Source organism: Ovis canadensis, chromosome 13 (genome assembly GCF_042477335.2).
Source record: "Ovis canadensis isolate MfBH-ARS-UI-01 breed Bighorn chromosome 13, ARS-UI_OviCan_v2, whole genome shotgun sequence".
In the NCBI taxonomy this organism is placed as follows: domain Eukaryota; kingdom Metazoa; phylum Chordata; class Mammalia; order Artiodactyla; family Bovidae; genus Ovis; species Ovis canadensis.
The window spans coordinates 69,969,957-69,989,934 of NC_091257.1; the positions used below are offsets into that span (position 1 = coordinate 69,969,957).

General features: G+C 62.9%; 1 protein-coding gene and 1 long non-coding RNA gene across 2 annotated transcripts in view; one reads left to right on the forward strand and one right to left on the reverse strand.

Moving 5' to 3' along the window:
* The window catches only part of LAMA5 (laminin subunit alpha 5), a 51,270-nt gene that overhangs the window by 25,712 nt on the left and 5,580 nt on the right, over positions 1–19,978 (forward strand). Inside the window, exons 12-59 of the mRNA XM_069546790.1 lie at positions 705–845; positions 927–1,064; positions 1,150–1,284; positions 1,368–1,502; positions 1,594–1,731; positions 2,169–2,221; positions 2,421–2,526; positions 2,669–2,721; positions 2,811–2,916; positions 3,326–3,425; positions 3,547–3,703; positions 3,831–3,969; positions 4,157–4,299; positions 4,374–4,480; positions 4,575–4,728; positions 5,251–5,411; positions 5,484–5,592; positions 7,338–7,435; positions 7,516–7,717; positions 7,798–7,924; positions 8,493–8,632; positions 9,109–9,224; positions 9,308–9,519; positions 9,827–10,031; positions 10,257–10,401; positions 10,602–10,742; positions 10,826–10,984; positions 11,196–11,297; positions 11,401–11,484; positions 11,976–12,206; positions 12,747–12,860; positions 13,064–13,191; positions 13,431–13,511; positions 13,615–13,829; positions 14,250–14,350; positions 14,574–14,754; positions 14,850–14,999; positions 15,362–15,513; positions 15,616–15,726; positions 15,948–16,059; positions 16,656–16,826; positions 16,981–17,177; positions 17,289–17,405; positions 17,521–17,675; positions 17,950–18,091; positions 18,204–18,306; positions 18,913–19,023; positions 19,769–19,948. Of these exons, the coding sequence (XP_069402891.1) occupies positions 705–845; positions 927–1,064; positions 1,150–1,284; positions 1,368–1,502; positions 1,594–1,731; positions 2,169–2,221; positions 2,421–2,526; positions 2,669–2,721; positions 2,811–2,916; positions 3,326–3,425; positions 3,547–3,703; positions 3,831–3,969; positions 4,157–4,299; positions 4,374–4,480; positions 4,575–4,728; positions 5,251–5,411; positions 5,484–5,592; positions 7,338–7,435; positions 7,516–7,717; positions 7,798–7,924; positions 8,493–8,632; positions 9,109–9,224; positions 9,308–9,519; positions 9,827–10,031; positions 10,257–10,401; positions 10,602–10,742; positions 10,826–10,984; positions 11,196–11,297; positions 11,401–11,484; positions 11,976–12,206; positions 12,747–12,860; positions 13,064–13,191; positions 13,431–13,511; positions 13,615–13,829; positions 14,250–14,350; positions 14,574–14,754; positions 14,850–14,999; positions 15,362–15,513; positions 15,616–15,726; positions 15,948–16,059; positions 16,656–16,826; positions 16,981–17,177; positions 17,289–17,405; positions 17,521–17,675; positions 17,950–18,091; positions 18,204–18,306; positions 18,913–19,023; positions 19,769–19,948 (6,558 nt within the window). The remainder of the gene's footprint in view (positions 1–704; positions 846–926; positions 1,065–1,149; positions 1,285–1,367; positions 1,503–1,593; positions 1,732–2,168; positions 2,222–2,420; positions 2,527–2,668; positions 2,722–2,810; positions 2,917–3,325; positions 3,426–3,546; positions 3,704–3,830; positions 3,970–4,156; positions 4,300–4,373; positions 4,481–4,574; positions 4,729–5,250; positions 5,412–5,483; positions 5,593–7,337; positions 7,436–7,515; positions 7,718–7,797; positions 7,925–8,492; positions 8,633–9,108; positions 9,225–9,307; positions 9,520–9,826; positions 10,032–10,256; positions 10,402–10,601; positions 10,743–10,825; positions 10,985–11,195; positions 11,298–11,400; positions 11,485–11,975; positions 12,207–12,746; positions 12,861–13,063; positions 13,192–13,430; positions 13,512–13,614; positions 13,830–14,249; positions 14,351–14,573; positions 14,755–14,849; positions 15,000–15,361; positions 15,514–15,615; positions 15,727–15,947; positions 16,060–16,655; positions 16,827–16,980; positions 17,178–17,288; positions 17,406–17,520; positions 17,676–17,949; positions 18,092–18,203; positions 18,307–18,912; positions 19,024–19,768; positions 19,949–19,978) is intronic.
* LOC138417087 (uncharacterized) lies at positions 5,863–13,530 on the reverse strand. Its single transcript, XR_011247988.1, has 3 exons — positions 11,628–13,530; positions 11,389–11,527; positions 5,863–6,125 (listed from the first exon to the last, which is right to left on the reverse strand). It is a non-coding gene; the product is annotated as an uncharacterized lncRNA (long non-coding RNA).

A 19,978-nucleotide genomic window follows, 5' to 3' on the forward strand; every position in this document is an offset into this window, starting at 1 on the left:
GAATATTCATTGGAAGGACTGAAGCTGAAGCTGAAGCTTTAGTACTTTGGCCGTCTGATGTAAATTGCTGACTCACTGGGAAAGACCCTGGTGCCGGGAAAGATTGAGGGCAAGAGGAGAATGGGGCAACAGAGGATGAGACTGTTGAATGGCATCACCAACTCAATGGACATGAGTTTGGGCAAACTCCAAGAGACAGAGAAGGACAGGGAAACCTGGCATGCTGCAGTTCATGGGGTTGCAAAGAGTCGGACACAACTTAGCGACTGAACAACCAACCATTATTTATTTTATGTCAGTAACAAAAATAGCTTTAGTCCCTTTTTGTGCATCAGTTAAGACATCTAGCACATTTTTTCTTCCTTCTTCCTAATCTCCAGAATTATTTATAAAGAGTAGAATTTTCTCTCCGCTTTGTTAAGATTTTGTTTTTGCTTTTTCTCTGGTTATGTCAACACCTGCAGTTGACTTTGTGTCCATATTATAAATAACTAATTATGTGTATGTAAAATGCTCCTGATTTCATTGCATGCCACTGTTTTCCTAAAACATCCCCTTTCCCGTGTTGGCCTTTTTAAAGTCTTTTTCACTGTGCATGAGTGCAGTGTCAAAAGGCAAGGAAAGGAGTCTGTAGAGAAGGGAGGTTTTGAGCGGGGCAGCTGCAGGGCCTCTGAGACCCCCATCCCACCCCTGTCCCCCTCCAGACTGTGACTGTAGTGCCGCCGGGACCCAGGGCAATGCCTGCCGGAAGGACCCGCAGGTGGGACACTGCGTGTGCAAACCCAACTTCCAGGGCACCCACTGTGAGCTCTGCGCCCCTGGCTTCTACGGCCCAGGCTGCCAGCGTGAGTCCAGCCCTGGCCCTGGCAGCATCCCCTCGCAGGGCCCAGGAACCCGGCCCCTCTGTGACCTCCTCCTCCCTGCAGCCTGCCAGTGCTCCAGCCCCGGCGTGGTGGACGGAACCTGTGACCGTGACTCGGGCCAGTGCATGTGCCGGACAGGCTTCGAGGGGGCCACGTGTGACCGCTGTGCCCCCGGCTACTTCCACTTCCCCCTCTGCCAGTGTGAGTACGGCACCCCCAGTGGGCAGGCGGGAGTGGGGTTGGGTCTGGGCTGCCGGCTCAGGGCCCCTGCACTCTCGGTCTGCAGTGTGTGGCTGTAGCCCCGTGGGGACCCTCCCCGAGGGTTGTGATGCCACTGGCCGCTGCCTGTGCCGGCCAGAGTTCAACGGCGCCCACTGTGACCGCTGCCGCCTGGGCTACCACGGCTATCCCGAGTGCCACGGTGAGCGGGTGGCTTTGGTGGGGCTCTGGGCAGGGGGGAGGGCCACCGCAGGCGCCCAGAGCATGACCCCAAGTCCTCTGCAGCCTGCGCCTGTGACCCCCGGGGATCCATGGACCAGCTATGTGGGGCAGGCGGGCTATGCCGCTGCCGTCCTGGCTATGCGGGAGCCACCTGCCAGGAGTGCAGCCCCGGCTTCCACGGCTTCCCCGACTGTGCTCGTGAGTGCCCTGGTGGGGGGAGGGGGTGGGGGCAGGGAGGGGAGAACACATGCTCTCCACGTGCTGACACCCTGTCCTCCCCCTCCTCTAGCCTGCCACTGCTCCCCCGAAGGTTCCCTGCATGCAGCCTGCGATCCCCGCAGCGGGCAGTGCAGCTGCCGACCGCGAGTGACGGGACTGCGGTGCGACATGTGTGTGCCCGGGGCATACGACTTCCCCTATTGCGAAGGTGGGGCTGGCCCCGTGTGTGTGTGTGTGTGTGTGTGTGATGTGCTGCGTGTGTGTGTGTGTGTGTGTGTGATGTGCTGCATGTTCCCACGACTGTTGCAGTGCACTGTGTGCTCTCTGTTCACGCGCTGCATTCACGTGAGTGTCCATGTATTGTGCATGTGGTCACGTGCTGTCCATTTATTCATGCTTGTTTATGTGCTTTGTGCGAGTGAGTGCTCATTGTGTGTTCACAGCTGTGTGATGGGGGAGAGCACATACCTTCACAGCTATGGGGACTAGGGCATGAAGGCACGCATGGTTTCTTGCCTGTTCATACATGTGGAAGGCATGTGTGCCTGCTCCCATGGGGCCTCAGGTCCTGGCCAGGCCTGGGGAAGCCCTCGGCCGTCAGGTCAGTGGCTGAGTAATGACTGTGGCTTGGGCCTCTCTCCACAGCTGGCTCCTGCCATCCTGCTGGCCTGGCCCCAGCTGACCGTGTCCCTCCCGAGGTGAGCCCAGGGCAGCCCTCTGGTGCTGAGGCCTTCACTTCTAGAAACCATCACTCACCTGCTCGGTTGCCATGGCAACCTCAGAGCCCATTTGGTGCCCTGGCTGGGTGATGCTGGAGATGGGGCCAGGCTCCAGGGCTGAGGGTTTGTGCTAGGAGGGCAAGGACCTGCTCTGACCCTCAGTCTCATCCTCTCCCAGGCACAGGCCCCCTGTATGTGCCGGGCTCACGTGGAGGGGCCAAGCTGCGACCGCTGTAAACCTGGATTCTGGGGGCTGAGTCCTAGCAACCCTGAGGGCTGTACCCGTGAGTCTGCCTGGAGTGGTGTTAGGGTACTAGGGGAGACCCTGCGGAGGGGAGGGCTGGCTCCACAGTGGCCAGGGTGGAGATGGAGTCCAGCCCTCCTGCCCCTCGTCCCACTCTCAGCCCTGCTCTGCCTCTCCCCCAGGCTGCAACTGTGATCCCAGGGGCACGCTGGGTGGGGCTGCCCAGTGCCAGCCGGTAAGTCTGAGGGCAGAGGTGCCGGGGCCATGGGAACAGAGTGTAGGGACCCTCCCAGGCCTGGTCCCAGCTTCTCCCTCGACCTCCAGGGCAACGGCCAGTGCTTCTGCAAGCCCCACGTGTGTGGCCAGACCTGCGCGGCCTGCAAGGACGGCTTCTTCGGGCTGGACCAGGCTGACTACTTTGGCTGCCGTAGTAAGGCCCACTGCTTGGCCCTTGGACCACGTGCCAGGGAGGCAGAGGCCCAAGGAGGGACACATGGGACAAGGGCCAGCCAGGGTCTGGGTGTCACATGGCACTCACTGAGCCACTTTGGGTGCCTGACCAGACCTGGGCTGGTGTGGAGGGGCTGCAGATGTCACCCCATCCTTCTCCCCGTCCCATACCCTGGCAGGCGTCACTCACCAATCCCAGGGCCCTTGCCCTAAATCCTGACCCTCTGCTGTCCAGAGCCCCGGGCAGATCCTGGTGGCGGTAGCACTCGTCTTCTCAGCCTGGGTCACCCTTGACGGAGGGTGGATGGAGAGGAGTCCTAAGCGGGGGGCTGCGGGAGGAGCATGGAGGCCGTGGGGCTGGGCCTCACTCACTCGCTCCCCCATTGCAGGCTGCCGGTGTGATGTTGGCGGAGCGCTGGGGCAGAGCTGTGAGCTGAGGACGGGTGCCTGCATGTGCCGCCCCAACACCCAGGGCTCCACCTGCAGCGAGTGGGTACCATGCCCCAGCTGGGCTGGGGCAGCAGTTTGTCCACTGGCTTCTCCCTGGGGACTCTGGTGTGCGGTGCAGGGCCAGTACCTGTCCCGCCCTGACCGCCCCTGCTGTGGCCAGGCCTGCTCAGGACCACTATCTCCCTGACTTACACCACCTGCGCCTGGAGCTAGAGGAGGCGGCCACGCCTGAGGGCCACGCTGTGCGCTTCGGCTTCAACCCCCTGGAGTTCGAGAACTTCAGCTGGAGGGGCTATGCACAGATGACACCCATCCAGGTGCGGGTTCAGTGTTCCTGGCATGATGACTGGCAGAGGGTGGGTGCGCCTCTGAGCTCATAGATGTGGACTGAGCATGACCAGGAGGGGCCACCCTGACTTTCTGTGCCCTCCAACCCCACTGCAGCCCAGGATCGTGGCGAAGCTGAACCTGACCTCCCCTGACCTCTTCCGGCTCGTCTTCCGTTACGTCAACCGTGGGCCCACTAGTGTGAGCGGGCGGGTTTCCATGCGAGACGAGGGCAAATTCACCACATGTCCCAATTGTGAGTGCTGGGGCTGCCCCCTCCCCACCCAGCCCCTGCCACATCCCCCCTCCCCACCCAGCTCCCACCACATCCCCATGCGTGGGTGGGGAGGCCAGGCCTCTCCTGACCCTGGGGGGTTGGTGACCGTGGCCTGCAGTGGCCGTCTTACCCCTGCGTCCAGAAAGCCCACTGTCCCCACCCCCAGGCACAGAGCAGAGCCAGCCCGTGGCCTTCCCACCTAGCACCGAGCCTGCCTTTGTCACTGTGCCCCAGAGGGGCCTGGGGGAGCCCTTCGTGCTGAACCCTGGCGCCTGGACCCTGCTCGTGGAGGCCGAGGGGGTGCTCCTGGTGAGGCAGGGCTGAGAGGGCTGGGGTGGGGCCCGGCAGGGGCCACAACACCTAACCTCCCCCCTCCCCCCAAGGACTATGTGGTTCTGCTGCCTAGTGCCTACTATGAGGCGGCCCTGCTGCAGCTGAGAGTGACCGAGCCCTGCACGTTCCAGCCAAACACCCAGCGCTCTGGAGACAAGTGAGGGCCAGTCTGGCGGGGCTGGGGTAGACCTGTCCCTCCCGGTGCCCAGGCCACCTGCCCTGTGCTGACCAGACTGTGTGTCCCCAACCAGCTGCCTGCTCTACACCCACCTACCCCTGAACGGCTTCCCCTCCGCCGCTGGGCCCGATGCCCTGTGTCGCCATGACAACAGCCTACCCCGGCCCTGTCCCATGGAGCAGCTCAGCCCTGCACACCCGCCGCTTGTTGTCTGCTGGGGCACTGATGTGCGTGTCCCTGGGGCCCCTTGGGGACAAGTAGGATCAAGCCCTGGGGAGGCGTGCCCTTGGCCTGGAGGATGAGGGTCCGTGTTGCAGAAGGGACATGGGTACAGGGCAAAAGAGACGCAGGCATGGCACAGATAGTGGCTCAGGCAGTGCTTGCTGCCTTCTGGATTTTGACCTTGAGAGTCAGTGCCTGGGACCTCAGCTGTAAATGGGGTGAGGGTGGCCCAGTGCTCCAGCTTATCATGAGGGGGTGGCAGGTCCTTGGTTCACTTCAGGCACCAGACACTCTACAGTGATGAGGCTGCTGGGCCACGATGGGCAGGGGAGACTCAGGGTGAGCACAGGCTGGAAGGTCGAGTGGCCACAAGAGGAGTGCCTCCAGCAGCAGGAGTGGTGGGCACGCAGGCCCTGAGATGGGAGGACGAGGCTCTGGGCACAGAGCGTGGGAAGGGCCGTGTTTGGGAGCACCCTGTTCTCTTGGAGGGGCCTGGGATGGGGCCTCACATTGCCCTATCCCCCCAGGTGGACGTCCAGCTTCAGGTGGCAGTGCCTCAGCCAGGCCCCTATGCCCTGGTGATGGAGTATGCCAACAAGGACGCCCGCCAGGAGGTGGATGTGGCAGTGCACACCCCCCAGAGGGCCCCCCAGCAGGGGGTGCTCACCCTCCACCCCTGCTCATACAGGTGTGTAGGGAGCGGGTAGAGGGTGTGCGCTGAGCTGCCCTACCCACTAATCACCTCTGCCCACCCCCCCAGCACCCTGTGCCGAGGCACCGCCCTGGATGCCCAGCGCCACCTGGCCATCTTCCACCTGGACACGGAGGCCAGCATCCGGGTCACAGCCGAGCAGGCACGGTTCTTCCTGGTAAGGCCCTGACCCCTCACCTGCATGGGCTCCGGGACCCCACTGCAGAGCTCCATCTTTCCAAAGATTTAAACATGCACAGAAGTAGAGTGTGGTGAGCCTGGATGCCCATTGCAGGCACCGCCCTCAGCTTGTGCTGAGTCCAGGCTCTTCCAGAACCCCTCCCCTGCAGGTTTTTTCCTGTGGGTGTGAAACGTGTATTTATTTATAAAGAATGCCTGTAGTCAGTTAAGGGGAACTATGATGAGTTGGAGCCAGGGTAGAAAGAAATACCTTTGTAAATTTTTAATTTATTTTCGGCTGTGCGGGCTTTCTCTAGTTGCCGCGAGCGGGGGCGACTCTTTGTTGCCAGGCGTGGACTTCTCCCCGCAGTGGCGTCTCTTGTTGCAGAGCACGGGCTCTAGGGTGTGTGGGCTTCGCTTCAGCAATTGCGGAGTGTGGTCTCCGTAGTTGTGTCCACGGGCTTAGTTGCCCCACAGCATGTGGGATCTTTCCAAATCAGGGTGGCAAGCAGCTTCGTTACCACTGAGCCACTAGGGAAGCCCAGAAAGAACAATCTTAATGAAAGGCCGCTTTTTGGTGTAATTTACAAAAATGCCACACCGTGTGAGCATCTTAGGTCCTGAAGCTTGGGACTCACTAGCATCGAAGTAACTTGCTTCTGTGTCCTCCTCACAGAGTTGGAAACTAAATCCCAAGGTTAACTTGGGTTTGCAGGCCTGTTCTGCATCACTAAACTCCGTGCAGTGTTAACCCTTAGTTTGATGCCCAGAACCAAGCATACGTGTTTGTTCAGTAAGTGACGAAATAGATGACAATTTTTCTCATCAGAGTATTACACAGTTTCATCATTATGTTTCCCTAGGCTTTAACAGTTTTATCAGAGTAATATGTGCAGATTTTATAAAAGCTTCAAATATTGAAAAGACCTGCAACGAAAACCACAGTCCCACACCCCATCTGCCGTGTCTCATTCCTCCTTCCAGAGTCTGTGTGTCTCTTCCACGTTGCTGAGTGACTCATGTCACATAGCTTCCTCCTAAGTTTTTGATGCTGGAACCCCTGTGATTCCTTCCTCACACACACAGCCCTGCAGTCCTGGGCTGGGTTGCTGTAAACTTCCCATGGAGCTATACCCACCGCCCAAGCACGATTTTCCCGCAGCACCCAGGCCAGGAGGCAAGACAGCCCCACCCCAGATGCCCCTCGGCCCCCCCGCCTGTGGGCACCCTGGACACTGGTTGTGCGCCTAGTGTGCCTCTTCTGGAACCTGCCATACTGGAGTCACACGGATGTGCTGTCTTCTCTGCTGGCGCCGTGTCGGGGTGGACTGAGCTGTCGTTGTAGTCTCACAGTCTTCTCTCCGCTGTTTAGGGTTTTTCTAGACACACTGTGAGGTCGTGTTTTACCATACTTGTCACATGTGTTTCTACACCTTGGGGACAGCACAGGGCGGAGACGCCTGCTCACGAGCCCTGGCTTGCAGAACACCTGCCTGTGCTGGGTCCTGCCCTGGGACCACGGACGGTGGGGAGGGCGCAGGAAGAGGAGGTGTGGCCTGGGGTTGGGTGGGGCTGGAAGGCACTCCAGGGCCCAGAAACCTCGGTCGAGGGCTGGGGTCTGTGTGGCCAGAGGAGAGGCAGGCTGAGTGGGGATCAGGGGCTCAGTGCCAAGAGCCGGGCCAGCCTGGGCAGGTGTAGCTGGGTTTCACCTGCCTTCACACCCACACCATCTGCTGCCCACAGCACAGCGTCACCCTGGTACCCATGGACACCTTCAGCTCAGAGTTCGTGGAGCCCCGAGTCCACTGCATCAGCAGTCATGGTGCCTTTAGCCCCAGCAGGTAGTGGGGCTGGGGGCCTGGCGGGGGTGGCAGGGTGGTTTCGGGGACATGGGAGCTCACCGGTGTATCCCCTGCCCCAGTGCCGCCTGCCTGCCCTCCCGCTTCCTGAAGCCACCCCAGCCCGTGCTCCTCAGAGACTGCCAGGTGCTGCCGCTGCCGCCCGGCCTCCCGCTGACCCGCTCACAGGAGCTGACACCGGGCGCACCCCCACCTGGGCCCCAGCCCCGCCCCCCCACTGCTGCGGACCCCGATGCGGAGCCCACGCTGCTGCGCCACCCCCAGGTGAGGGCCTGGCCAGGACTCGCAGCCTCGTGGGCACACCGCCCCTCCTGGTGTGGGCTCACCGGAGCCTCTCCCCGCAGGGCACTGTGGTCTTCACCACCCATGTGCCCGCCCTGGGCCGCTACGCCTTCCTGCTGCACTGCTACCAGCCCGCTCACCCGACCTTTGCTGTGGAGGTCCTCATCAACGGGGGCCGCGTCTGGCAGGGTGAGCAGAGAAGGTGGACCCCTGGGTGAGAGGGCTGTCAGGGGTCCACACGGCTTATACAGGACGTGGATGGGGTGCAGCTGGGTCCACAGCTCACGTGGCCACAAAGCGGGGCCCATCCCTAGCTGTGAGTGACAGGGCCACACACCTTGTCCTGCCCTCGGTTTTCAAACGGGGTGCCCCAGCCCATATCAGGTGCAGCCCCTGCCCCTCACGTCTGTGTGGTAACTCAGAACTCCCCCACCACGTGCCAGGGTGACTGAAGGCTCCCTGGGGACACATGTCCATGTGTATTTGTTCCCTTCTGCTCTGTGGGGCCCAGAGACCTGCATCTCACCGGCCCTTGCACGTGACCACTGCCAATTCATGTTGCACGAGTGTGCCCGGCCTTTGGGCCTCTGGGCGGGTCACACATCCGTGTCTTGTTCACAGATACACAGTCCACAGTGGCACGTGCTGCCCGTGGGTGCCCCCTCCTCCGTGGTGACTGCAGGGGTCCCTGGACAAGGCCGTGGGGCAGGGGCGGTCTGCATGTGGTGGGTGTTGACCTACTGTTTCTCGCCTCCAGGCCACGCCAATGCCAGCTTCTGCCCCCATGGCTATGGCTGCCGCACGCTGGTGGTGTGTGAGGGCCGGGCCATCCTGGACGTGACTGACAGTGAACTCACTGTGACCGTGCGTGTGCCTGAGGGCCGGTGGCTCTGGCTGGTGAGTCGGAGGCTGGTGTCTGTCCTCCACCCATCATACCATTAGAGGTTACCCTGCCAGGGCGTGTTCCCTGCTCCTTACAGGCGACTCTGAGCCCAGTGCCAGGGCAGGAGCATCTGGGGACCTCCAGGCCCATCTTGAGAGGCCCTGGAGGTCCATGAGCCAAGATGACACCCACCAGCTCCTGGGGGCCCTGCTGGTCAGAGTGGCCTTCTTGGAGGAGGAGGCCTGGAAGGAGACGGGGGTGTCTGGCAGAAAGGGATGGGGGCACCAGGAGCCCAATTACCTCTTCATGACCTGTTCCTGAGCTTCTGTTTGGCAAAGGCCGGCCTCCCCTCTGAGTGACCAAGGGAGGGACCCATAACCTGGCAGCCTCGCTAGGGCCCAGGACAGGGTATGACGTTATCCGGCCGGATGCTGGCCTACGGGAGAGAAGCGCTGGGCCCACGGGAGGTGACTGGGCCTTGATGCTCTAGGAGTACGTACTGGTGGTCCCCGAGGAAGCCTATAGCTCCAGCTACCTGCGGGAGGAGCCCCTGGACAAGTCCTACGACTTCATCAGCCAGTGCGCCACCCACGGTTACCAGATCAGGTGGGCAGGGCTCGGGGCTGGGGGTGGCGGTGTGCAGAGGTGTGGCTGGCTGGCAGCTGGCCTCACCTCCTCCTCTCCCCCAGCCCCTCCAGCTCATCTGCCTTCTGCCGCAGCGCCGCCACCTCCCTCTCACTCTTCTACAACAATGGGGCTCGGCCGTGCGGCTGCCACGAGGTGGGCGCCATGAGCCCCACATGTGAGCCTTTTGGGGGCCAGTGTCCCTGCCACGCCCACGTCATTGGCCGCGACTGCTCCCGCTGTGCCACCGGCTACTGGGGCTTCCCCAATTGCAGGCGTGAGTACCCCAGTCCCGGGAGTGCCCAGGGGTGCCCGCCAGGCAACAGTGGTCAGGAGAATGTTCCGAAGCTGGTGGACTAGCGCTGCCTCCTCCTGTCTGCGAGAGTTGGGCCTTGTGCTGTTGTCTGGGAGGTCCTGGGGACCGGACAGCAGTTTTGAGCACCTGACTTCACATCAGAGGAGCTGCCTGGGACTTGGGGCCTGGAGTGGGTGGATCCAGGCTGGGGTAGGGTGGCCTCGCTCCCCACCCCATGTTCAGGGCCACCATCGGGCCTGCTGACCGGGGGCTGTGCCCGCACCCACAGCCTGTGACTGCAGCGGCCGCCTCTGTGACGAGCTCACAGGCCAGTGCATCTGCCCGCCGCGCACCATCCCGCCAGACTGCCTTGTCTGCCAGCCCCAGACCTTTGGCTGCCATCCCCTGGTGGGCTGTGAGGAGTGTAACTGCTCGGGGCCCGGTGTCCAGGAGCTCATGGACCCCACCTGCGATGTGGACAGTGGCCAGTGCAAGTGAGTACCTGCGCTGGGGGTCTCTGTGGCCTTGGAGCAGTCCCGGATCCCCTGCCAGCAAGCCCTGACTCCATCTCTGCCTGGCAGGGTCTCCTGGGGCTCAGCAGCGCCCTCCCCTCTGGCTCTTGAGGGTTCATCACCATGGTGGGGGGACACCTCTGGTCCCATCTCAATATGAAGGGCAGGTGGAGGGAGGCCCAGCCAGCTCCTGACCTCTCATGGCAGGTGCAGACCCAACGTGGCCGGACGCCGCTGTGACACCTGTGCTCCCGGGTTCCACGGCTTCCCCAGCTGCCGCCCCTGTGACTGCCACGAGGCAGGCTCTGCGCCCGGCATGTGTGACCCCCTCACAGGCCAGTGCTACTGCAAGGTGAGGGGTCCACTGGCCCGGCCTGCTCCTCACCCCATCCCTCATCTTGTTTTGTCAGCTGAAGTTCGTCCTTTCTGGGAGGCTGGGGCCTCCTGGAATACTTTGGGACAGCCAGCTCAGTTGCAGGGTGACAGGCAACACTGGCTGGACCCCCTGCACATGGCTGACTATCCTGCCCTGCCGTGGCCTCCCACCCTCAGGAGAACGTTCAGGGCCCGAGGTGTGACCAGTGCCGCCTGGGGACATTCTCACTGGATGCTGCCAGCCCCAAAGGCTGCACCCGCTGCTTCTGCTTCGGGGCCACTGACCGCTGCCGGAGCTCAACCTATGCCCGTCGTGAGGTGTGTAGGCAGGCAGGCAGGGACATGTCAGCCTGCGTGGATGTTGAACATGAGCCTGTGTGACCCATCTGTGTGCCCCACAGTTCGTGGACATGGAGGGCTGGACACTGCTGAGTGGTGACCGGCAGGTGGTACCCCACGAGCGGCAGGAGCCGCTGATGCTTCGCGCAGACCTGCAGCGTGTGCCCGAGGCCATCCCTGAGCTGTACTGGCAGGCCCCACCCTCCTACCTGGGGGACCGGGTGAGCAGCCAAGTGTCCCCTGGGAGGGCACCTCGAGAGGATCCAGGGCCTCCTGGAGGCTGAGGGCAAGCAGGGAGGGAGGAGGCTCTGTGAGGGTGCCCGGCCCCACCCGTACCCCCAGCCCCAGGGTGCCCAGAACCACTGCTGTCAATCGACTCCGGGGCCCCTGGCCTGAGTCTGGCCAAGTCGCATCTCTCTGTCTGGCCTCCAGGTGTCGTCCTATGGTGGGACCCTCCGCTATGAACTGCACTCGGAGACCCAGCGCGGGGACGTGTTCAACCCCATGGAAAGCAGGCCAGATGTGGTGCTACAGGTGGCCAACCAGGGGATCTTGGGGGGGTGGGCAGTGGGCACAGCCAAGCTGAGACTGTAGTCAGCCAGCTTCCTGGCCCTCATCCACCCACCTGCCTCTCCAGGGCAACCAGATGAGCATCACGTTCCTGGAGCCGGTGTACCCAGCGCCTGGCGATGTTCACCATGGGGAGCTGCAGCTGGTGGAGGTGAGCGGTCGTCCCTGGTCCCCAGGGCTGCAGGGCCTGCTCCCTGTGATATAGAACAGCGTCGAGGAGCAGGATGGGTCAGCTCCTCCAATGCGCTGCCCTTGTGGTTCCCTCTGCACACTGCCCACTCCTGTCTTTTTCACCTGTTTCTTTTCTGGCGGGGTTGTGTCATTCCTGATGCTCAGCCTGTGTCCTGACTTCAGAGCTGTGCTGTCTGCTCTCCGTCTGTAGCCTGTGCATCTTTTTCGCAGATCCCTTCAGGATCTTAGAAGTCTTATCCTCAGTAGCTCCAATCAATGCTTTTGTGTTTGCAGTCATTGTTTTTGTGAGTTGTCTTTGTCTCTCAGGTCAGGAGTCGCTCACCTGTACCACATGTCCCCCCGCCTCGCCTCATGTGCTCTGAGTGCCCCCGCCCCCATGGGAGGGTCTGTCCTGGGCTCCTGCTGTGCCCTCTTGTGGCCACCACAGCGATCCCTGTCATGGTTACGCAGGGGAACTTCCGACACATGGAGACCCACAGCGCCGTGTCCCGCGAGGAGCTCATGATGGTGCTAGCTGGCCTGGAGCAGCTGCATATCCGTGCCCTCTTCTCGCAGGCCTCCTCGGCCGTCTCCCTGCGCAGGGTGGCGCTGGAGGTGGCCAGTGAGATGGGTGGGGGGCCTCCAGCCAGCAATGTGGAGCTATGCATGTGCCCTGCCAACTACCGTGGGGACTCATGCCAGGTGAGGCAGTGGAGGTGGGCACCAGGGCCAAGTGGTCCCCCTCCCCGGCCCGCATGTCCCCGAGCATCCACACTTGGCCTCTGTCTCCATCTCACCCCACTACTCCTCTTATACCTCCTGGGCACCACCCTGCTAGCAGCCAGCCTTCCCGCCTCAGGCTGAGCCGGCTGCTTTTTCGACCATCTGCTCATCCACTGTCAGCTGCTTCCTGCCCGGCCCCTGTGTGCCCTAGCTGGTCTTCACTCATTTAGGGCCCAGTTCATCTTACATCCACAGTTCACCCAGACAGCATCCACTTCACCTCCTCCCCATCTCACCTGTGGGGCATCCCTCCACTCACTTGGAAGTGTCTAGAGGAGAATGGGGGTTGGGGGTGCCCTGAGCCAGGGCCTCTGTGTGGCTTTGTGGGCTCTGACTTCGTGCCTTCAGCCCGTCAGGGTCAGGACCCCTAGGGCTGACCTGTGAGCACGGTCCCTGCTCTGCCCCCGCGTCAGGCTGGCCCTGCCTCCTTCCCTGACCGCCAGTGCCCACCCACTCCAGGAGTGTGCCCCTGGCTATTACCGGGATATCAAAGGTCTCTTCCTGGGTCGCTGCATCCCCTGTCAGTGCCACGGCCACTCAGACCGCTGCCTCCCTGGCTCAGGCGTCTGTGTAGTAAGTGGGGCCCTGTGGCGGGCGGGAAGCAGGCACCAAAGGCACAGAGGAGGGAAGGCCAGGGCACCTTTGGGTCCCTGGTTGTGGGTATGCTGAGGTCTAGGCAGGGGTGGATGCCCTGGGCACAGACCCTGCAGGGCTGGGGGTGAAGCTGGTGGGAGTGAGGCCTCCACTGTGGGTGCTGAACTGTTCCCTCTGCCCAGGGCTGCCAGCACAACACTGAGGGTGACCACTGTGAGCGCTGCCAGGCCGGCTTCGTGCGCACTGGGTCCGAGGACCCTGCAGCCCCCTGCATCAGCTGCCCCTGCCCCCTGGCCGTGCCTTCCAACAAGTAAGCTGGGCCAGCCATCCCGGGTCCCGACTGTTGGTTGGTGGCCCAAAGTCTTTATAGACCCAGAACGGAATACTAGCCCCATACCTGGTTGAATCAACACTGCCCTCTGTAGAGGCCAGTGCAGCCAGATGGGCCCATGAGGTGGGGACCCCAGCACCTGATGCCCGGCCTGGCCTGAGTACACAGGTGCTTACCCAGAGAATGCCAGTGTGTGATGACCACTTCCATCTTTGCAGCTTTGCGACAGGCTGCATCCTGAGAGGGGGCCGCACCCAGTGTCTCTGCAAACCCGGCTACGCTGGGGCCTCTTGTGAGCGGTGAGCTGGGTGGCAGTGCCTGAGTGGGGCAGGGTCTGTTTGAGGGGCCCAGGGCACTGAGTGCCTGAGCCAGCGCCGCCCACTGACCACGCCTCCCCCCCAGGTGTGCACCGGGCTTCTTCGGGAACCCCCTGGTGCTGGGCAGCTCGTGCCAGCCCTGTGACTGTAGCGGGAATGGTGACCCCAACATGCTCTTCAGTGACTGCGACCCCCTAACAGGCGCCTGCCGCGGCTGCCTGCGCCACACCACCGGGCCCCGCTGCGAGAGCTGCGCCCCTGGCTTCTATGGCAACGCCCTACTGCCCGGCAACTGCACCCGTAAGCGGGGAGGTCAGGGATGAGGGGTGTCCTCCCCATGTCCTGGGCCGAGGCCAGCATGGATGGTGTGGACCTAACCAGGGTGCCTGAGCTCACGACCAGGCACCCCCATGGCCAGGCCAGAGGTTGTTTGGAGACTCTGGCCTCTCCTGAGGGTGGGGGTTCCCAGGAGGACTCTGGCAGGGCTCCCCAAAGGGCTCCTCTGGGGCTGAGCCTGGGCTGCAGCGAAGTTGGGCACAGTGGGACAGTGAGTAGGCAGCTGTGTGGTCTGGACCTGGATGGAGCAGGGAGGCTGTGAAAAGTAAGTGTCTGGGGGCTTCCTTTGGGGCAGGAAGAAGGTGCATGTGGAGTAGGAGCCTAGTAAGGGCTTCCGAGGGCTAGGAAGAAGCTAGGGTGATTTCCCAGGGTGACTTTCTGCAGGATGTGACTGCTCCCCATGCGGGACAGAGGCCTGTGACCCTCACAGTGGACGCTGCCTCTGCAAGGCCGGTGTGACTGGGCTGCGCTGTGACCGCTGTCAGGTAGCACTGCCTGGGAGGGGCGGGACCTTGATGTAGGGGCAGGGCTTGGTAGGAGGGGTGGAGTTTGTGGGTGGGGCTCAGGGTGATAGGGGCAGGGCTTGTTGTGGGTGGGGCCCGGTTGGAGGGGCGGGGCTTTGTGTGGGCGGGGCCTCATGGCTCCAGGGCTGAAGGAAGGTGGATTTTGAGGGCTGGGCAGAGCCGTGACTGCAGTCTGTGCCCCCAGGAAGGACACTTTGGCTTCGAGGCCTGCGAGGGCTGCCACCCATGCGCCTGTGGACCAGCCGCCGAGAGTTCCGAATGCCACCCCCAAAGTGGGCAGTGCCACTGCCGGCCAGGGACGGGGGGACCCCAGTGTCGCGAGTGTGCCCCCGGCCACTGGGGGCTCCCCGAGCAGGGCTGCAGGCGTGAGTGCGAGCAGGCGGGGTACCTTGGGATGGCGAGTACCCCCAGGGTCCTCAGCCAGCTACTCACCCTGCCTCTCCCACCCCTCCTACCCAAGGCTGCCAGTGCCAGGGGGGCCACTGTGACCTGCACACGGGCCGCTGCACGTGCCCTCCTGGGCTCAGTGGGGAACGCTGTGAGACCTGCAGCCACCAGCACCAGGTGCCCGTGCCAGGAGGACCTGGGGGCCACGGCGTGCACTGTGAAGGTGTGTCCCTGCCCTGGCCACCGGAACACACCTTGCTCACCCTGCCCTGGGGCAGTGCAGGTCCCAGCCCCCTGCTGACCTGGTGACCCTGACATTCATCTTGACTTCCAGAGCAGCCCTCTGGCCCTAGCTCTCTCTCTGTTTTCTGAGACCCCATAACTGTCCTCCTGTTGATCCTGAGACCCCCATGCTAACCTCTGACCTCCCACTCACCTCATCACCCTCAGCCCAGCTCAGTACCCCTGTTATATCTCTGTGAGCCCCAGTGACCATCTCTACCATGCTGACGCCCCTGTGACTCCCTGCTGGCCCCTGCCCTCCCTGCCCCCCTCACCCCACACCCACCTGCCCCCTGCCTACAGTGTGTGACCACTGTGTGGTCCTGCTCCTGGATGACCTGGAGCGGGCCGGCACCCTCCTCCCTGCCATCCGGGAGCAGCTGAGTGGCATCAACGCCAGCTCTGTGGCCTGGGCCAGGCTGCACAGGCTGAACGCCTCCATCACTGACCTGCAGGTACTGCCCTGCCCGACCCCCAGACACCCTCTCCTGGCCCCCAGCCTTCCTGGCCCCCAGCCTACCTGTCCTGGGTCACAGGCTCACCTTCTTCTCCCTTAGAGCCAGCTCCGGAGCCCCCCGGGCCCCCATTATGAGACCACACAGCAGCTGGAGGCACTGGAACGACAGATCTCAAGCCTTGGGCAGGACACTCAGCATCTGGATGGCCAGGCAGGCCCCTGGGGACTCCCGCCCCAGAACCCCTTGGAATAGTCCTCCAGAGATGCCCCCACTCCCTCTCAGCAAAACCCTCCCTGAGAAGTCTCTCTCCTCAGGCCCCAAACCACCCAGAATCACCCCTGACCTCGGCTCAGGCTCAAGGTCCCTCCCCAGGCTCCCAGGCTTTCCTCAGCCAGCAGGGGCTGAGGCCTGATGGGGCACTTTGTTCACAGGCCACCAAAGCCCGAGCCCAGGCCAGCCACCTACTGGACAGCACCGAGGCCACGCTGGGCTGGGCACGGACGCTGCTGGCAGCCGTCCGGGCTGTGGACCTTGCCCTGAACGGTAGGCACTGGCCCAGCTGGGCGGGTGGGGAGAGTTGAGCAGAGTGATGTTCTGAGCTGAGGGCAGAGGTGTGCCTCTGGGGGCTTGGCCTCTAAACACACTTTGGGGTGTTTAGATAGGGAGATGGCGCCCTGGTCACAGAAACAGCAGGTCCGAGTAGGGAGGGGAGAGGGGCAGCCCCCGTGGCCAGAACAAGAGGGCAGGTGGTCCCTGCAAAGTTGTAAAAGTGGTGGGTGAGCCTTAGTTAAAACCTGACACGTGTCACAAGAAGAGATCAGAAGGGACCAGGCCCAGGATAGGGTCTAGAAGATGAAATTGCGACTGAGCGCTGGGCTGGGAGGAGGGCTGGTTAAACCAGGGGACCAAGGAGTGGGCTGAGCAGAGGGAGTGGTGGGGGTGTTGCCGTGGGGGTTGCGGGAGGCGAGGCGACATGGACCGGAGGCCAGGCAGGCCTCAGAGTCAGGGCCTGCCAGCTCATGTGTGGGGTGTCTGAAGAGGCTTGGCCAGGGGCTTCTGGATGGAAGCTAGTGGGTAGAGTTCTGCCTGGCAGCAGGCTAGCCCTGGGCCCTGACAGCCCGTTCCCCAAACCCCCACAGAGCTGGAGTCCCAGACGGACCGCCTGGCACCAGCCAATGCCTCAATCCCATCGGGTGAGCAGCTGCGCCGGGTGCTGGCCGAAGTGGAACGGCTGCTCCAGGAGATGCGGGCACGTGACCTGGGGATTCCACGAGCAGCCGCTGAGGCCGAGCTGGGGGAGGCCCAGCGATGTGAGTGGGGTCCTCCCAGCAGGGCAGAGTGGGAAGGGCCCTGGGGCTGAGGCCAGTCCAGACTGGCGTCCCGTCAGCTTGGTAGGGCGGATGGGGGCTGGCAGGCACTGGGGGGCACCGCCCGAGTGACCATTCCTACCCTGGGCCTTGCCAGTGCTGGACCGTGTGCAGGAGCAGCTGACCAGACGCTGGGAGAGAAACCAGGCGCTGGTCACACACACCCGAGACCAGTTGGCCCGGCATGAGGCCGGACTCATGGACCTGCGGGAGGCCCTGAACCGGGCAGTGGGCACCACACGGGAGGCAGAGGAGCTCAACAGCCGCAACCAGGAGCGCCTGGAGGAAGCCCTGGTAGAGAGCTGGCCCTGCCCCCTCGGACTCGTCACCCCGTCACCCCTACCCCTTTACTTTCTCACCTCACCTCTGTTCTGTTACCTCCCATGCTCTCCCCATCATCTCCAGCAACGGAAGCAGGAGCTGTCCCGGGACAATGCCACTCTGGGGGCTACTCTGCAGGCTGCCAGAGACACCCTGGCCCGGGTCTCTGAGCTTCTGCGTGGCATGGACCAGGCCAGGGAGGTGAGCACCCCCCTCCCCAAGGGCTGCATACTCAGTGGGGGCGGGCACACCCAGATCAGGTTTGGGTGAGCAGGGATGGGGACGAGGGTCCCCCCTTACATACCCCTCACCCCAGGAGTATGAGCACCTTGCTGCCAGCCTGGACGGCGCCCGGACACCACTGCTTGAGAAGATGCATGCGTTCTCCCCAGCGAGCAGCAAACTAGAACTGGTAGAGGCTGCTGAGGCCCACGCATGGCAGCTGGACCAGCTGGCGCTCAACCTTTCCAGGTATGGGACCCAAACAGGATGCCGTGGGTGGGGCAGAGCTGGTTTGCAAGGGCTCTTCAGCGGAGCAGCTGTTGTTCCTGTAGGGCTGGGCAGAAGTTGGGGCCCAGGTTGGCAGATAGGAGCAGAAAAGGTACACTGGGCGGTGGAGGGTCATGACCTAGGCCGGGAGTCTGGGGCCAGCAGGCAGGCAGGCCTAGCAGCTGTGATGGGGAGGCCCGTGAGCTGGGCTGAGCCCCCACTCCAGCCTCAGACCTTCCCCGGCCTCCCCTCACAGCATCATCCAAGGAGTCAACCAGGACCGCTTTATCCAGAGGGCCATTGAGGCCGCCAACGCCTACAGCAGCATTCTGCAAGCTGTGCAGGCTGCCGAGGGCGCTGCTGACCAGGCCCGGCAGCAGGCGAGCCACACGTGGGCGGTGAGGCCCGGACCCTCCCACACCCACCCCCACCCGCAACCCTGGCTGCAGCCCCTGTTCCTGGCAGCCCCTCCAGGCAGGGCTAAACCATATCCTATCCCCGCGTCTGCAGATGGTGGTGCAGCGGGGCCTGGCGCCCCGGGCCCGGGAACTGCTGGCTAACAGCAGTGCCCTGGAGGAGGCCATCCTGGGGGAACAGCGAAGACTGGACCTCGGTGAGAGTCATGTCCCAAGGGGCATCCCAGCTCTGTGGGACTCTTGCCCTCCAGCTACGTTGTGTGGGGGTTCGTGGATTGTCACTGTGAGAGTCAGGCTGGCAGCTGCCATGGGTGTGAATTTTCTCCACTTCCCCGGGCGAGTCCGCTCCTGGAGCCCTGCAGAGGCCCACCCACCCTGACTTTGTGACCAGGCCCCAGGACGTGGAAGGGCCTGGGTAGAAGACACGAGGACCAGCTGATGGTTCTGCTGTCCTGGCTGAGGGCCGTGTGTGTGCCAGGCCAGGGGGGAGGGCCAGGCGGGGGTGAGCACCTCTGCTGTGAGCACCTCAGGGTGCTGGTTGCCATGCACAGTGGCTTAGCTTTTCTGAGTCTCCATTGTTTCACCTATAAAATGGGGACGGTTGCATTTACTGTGGGCCTAGGAGGCTGCTCTGAGACTTGGGGTGCAGTGCTTTCCCCCAAGCCGATGGCCCTTGTATCCAAGTGTCTCCCTCTGACTGTGTGTGTGTGAGCCTTAGCTCTCCCTGGTCAGGAGAACTGAAGTGGTGGTGCCTGTACTGTGGGGGCAGGGGCTCCTCAGGATTGAAGCTGTCTCCCCCACAGCACGGGCCACCCTCCAGGACACTGGGACCCAGCTCCGCGATGCCCGGGCCAGGAAGGAACAGCTGGCGGCCCGTGTCCGGGAGGTGCAAGCCATGCTGGCTATGGACACAGGTAGGGTGGGGCTCCTCCCTGCACTTCACCCACCTCTTGTCCCCAGAGCTGAAGGGGCACCTGCCCACACGGGCATCACCCCACCAGCCCTGCCTGTCCAGTGGGGTCACCATCCAGGAGGGAGGCCAGAGTGGTTCCAACCCTGGGGACTCTCCCCAATCCTAAGGACTTGCTTCTGGTCGGGAACCAGACACCAAACAAACGTCACCCCCAGCGTCAGCCTGGGTAGCAAGTGAAACCAGGAGGAAGGGGGAGCATTTGGAGAGAGAGGACACGGGGCGGGCGGGGAGGGTACAGGTGTTCAGTGGGCTCAGAGGTGGCAGCAGCAGCAGAGGTCAGTGTGGCTGGAGCTGGATGCCCAGGAGACACTTCAAGGGTCCGGGAGCGCTCAGAGCACAGGAAGGATCCCTGCTGACTCGAGAGGGACCCTGCCTACCTGGGGGCCATGGGGACTCTGGAAGGACCTCAGGAGAGATGGAGTGGCGGGGCGGGGGACCCACCAGGGGGAGATGAGGCGGAGCTGACTCAAGCAGGCCTCAGGGGACTCAACTCAGGCGTGTGGCTGGCACAGGAGGGCTGTCTATCTGGGAGAGGGTGGCAGGTGAGTCTCCACCACCCTGAGGTTCTCACAAGGCAGGGGGGTGGGGGTTAATTCCCTGTTGCTGGTTCTGTCAGGGGGTCTTAGTGGTCTCCCCAGATGGGGATGAGGGCCCCCCTCACTGAGCCTGCACACGGTCCACTGCAGACGAGACAAGCAAGAAGATAGCCCATGCCAAGGCTGTGGCCGCTGAGGCCCAGGACACAGCTGCCCGCGTGCAGGCCCGGCTTCAGGACATGCACCGGAATGTGGAGCAGTGGCAGGGCCAGTACAAGGGCCTGCAGAGCCAGGACCTGGGCCGTGTGGTGCTTGATGCTGGCCGCTCAGGTGCGTCCTGGGGCACAGTGCCCCGACAGT